At 45.2% G+C, this 2115-nt stretch overlaps 1 protein-coding gene across 1 annotated transcript in view; it reads right to left on the reverse strand.

The window, feature by feature from the left end:
* Positions 1-1808: 1808 nt before the first annotated feature.
* The window catches only part of Trnau1ap (tRNA selenocysteine 1 associated protein 1), a 38194-nt gene continuing 37887 nt past the window's right edge, over positions 1809-2115 (reverse strand). The window contains exon 10 of the mRNA XM_013032171.1: positions 1809-2063. Within this exon, the coding sequence (XP_012887625.1) occupies positions 1914-2063 (150 nt within the window). The 3' untranslated portion in view covers positions 1809-1913. The remainder of the gene's footprint in view (positions 2064-2115) is intronic.

Genomic DNA, 2115 nt, shown 5'->3' on the forward strand with positions numbered 1-2115 from the left:
TGATCATTAAGTGGGGGCTGCTCTGAGAATGAAATGTGAACCTCTGGGCAGTCAGTGTAGTAATTACTGAATTAGTACATTTCGGAAGTTTTAATTAAAGTGTCTTTTTTTTTTAGATCTAACTAGCAAAACAACATTCTGATTATGTACAGAGTTGGGTAAGTTAATGACTTTAGAACCCTTTCCTTAAGCGGTAGAGCAAATATAGTTAGGTTTTTAGAAGGTCATTTTATAATTTTTTTTTTTCGGGTCCGGTCATGGCACCTGACTCTGGGCCTGGGCGCTGTCCCTCAGCTCAAGGCTAGCGCTCGAGCCACAATGCCACTTCCGGCTTTTTTCTCTTTGCTTATGTGGTGCTGAGGAATCAAACCCAGGGCCTCAGGCATGCAAGGCAAGCACTCTACCACTGAGCCACCTTCCCAGCCCCTCATTTTATAATTTTGATGGGTGTTTGCAGCTTAACTTGGGCTGTTACACTGCACACCGTCGAGCCATGTGTGCCCACTGTGGACCAAGCTCTCAGTGCTGTGCAGTGGGTAGCTTATGACACATCTGACATGAACTCCCCGTCTATAACAGGATAAGAAACAAGTATCTTCAGGTTTTTTAGGCTTACTGGTCCAGGATGAAACCTAATCTGAGTGGACATCTATGGATGAGAAATGCGGATATGGGACTGAGACCAGCTTTTAGGTGTCTGCTTTGGTGGGGGAATAGTAAGGCAGAACTAACTCACTGGCTCACACTTCTTTTTCAGGAGAGGAGCTTCTCAGGAAATACCCTGGCAAGAGAGAACTGACTACACTTCAATAAAATATCTGCAAGCAGATCGTTGATGTGCATGCCATATACACCTACCTCTAATCACAGATGATAAATAAAAGGTTTCTGCCTATGTTTTGTCAGTTCCTTGGTTCTTAATACATTTACTAGGTCATCTAAAGAGGGTGGCCTGAGCTTTTTTAACTCACAGCTGGTAATGGAAGCCGTTAGCCAAATAATTCAGGTCAGGTTGGCTCCCGCAAATGGGAGTATGTAGTCTTGGATCTAGCCAGCCTTCTTCAGTGGCTATTGCCCAGGGTAGGGCCTTATTTCAAACCAGTAACCATCTGATACTGCCCAAAAGGAGGGAAAAGAGGGCAATGAAAACTCCCTAACTACAGCATGGACAAGACTTTCTCCTTACTAAATAAAGCTTTTGGCCTTTGAGGCTGCAGCTTGTGGCTTGGGCATTGTCCCTGGGCTTTGTTTTTGCTTATGGCTCATTCATGTTCTACCATTAGAGCCACAGCTTACTGGCATTTTTGCTGGTAGTAGGGTATGTCTCTGGACTTTGCTACCTATGCTGGCTTTGATCCTCAGATCTTAGCCTCCCTAGTTGCTAGGATTACAAACCCCTGGTACCCACCCCACAGGGAATAGTATAAAGGGTGGCTTCACGGGAGGTGGTAAGCAACTACCTTACTCTAAGCCACCAGATCTGTAAGACATTGCATTTCAGTAGCTGATAACTGGCATCTGCCTCTCACTAGGCCTTGTATAGAGACAGCTTTGGCTTTAGGTCATACCACTCTACTTCTGGTCCATGATTCTCTGACAGTGTTGGGGATAGAGGGAGTCGCTAGGGTAACATGCTAATGTCTAGTCCTTTGTTCCCCTAGGCTCTAGCTCTGCCTGCAGAGCTGTCTGCCTCTAGTCCTCTTGGTACAGTCTCCTTTGCATTTGTGTCGCAGTTGGTCCTATGATTGTATTCCACAAACAGCCTTACCAGATGAAGGCAGGAGGGTTGCGGAAATACTCATCTCAGGAAATAGTTTATTTAAATCTTACAAATCATTTCCAAAAGTAAAAGTGGACAGTTTAAAAATGTGTCCAATTGCTAATAGTCCATCCTCCTTTGTCCTCTGTCCCAGCTACAACAGAGCAGGGATCTCTGAGGACACAGTGTCCAAGGGCTGCCAGTGACAGTCCATAAGTGCATCATACAGCTCCTCGCTCTGCTCCATGAATTCTTTGTTGGCCTCTGTCACGTCCAGTTGTGGCATGGGATCTGGGAAGACAGGTCAAGGGGTATTAGAGGAACCATCATGTATTGTACAAGGGTAAGGATAAAAA

Source organism: Dipodomys ordii, unplaced genomic scaffold, assembly GCF_000151885.1.
Source record: "Dipodomys ordii isolate 6190 unplaced genomic scaffold, Dord_2.0 Scaffold6, whole genome shotgun sequence".
In the NCBI taxonomy this organism is placed as follows: Eukaryota; Metazoa; Chordata; class Mammalia; order Rodentia; family Heteromyidae; genus Dipodomys; species Dipodomys ordii.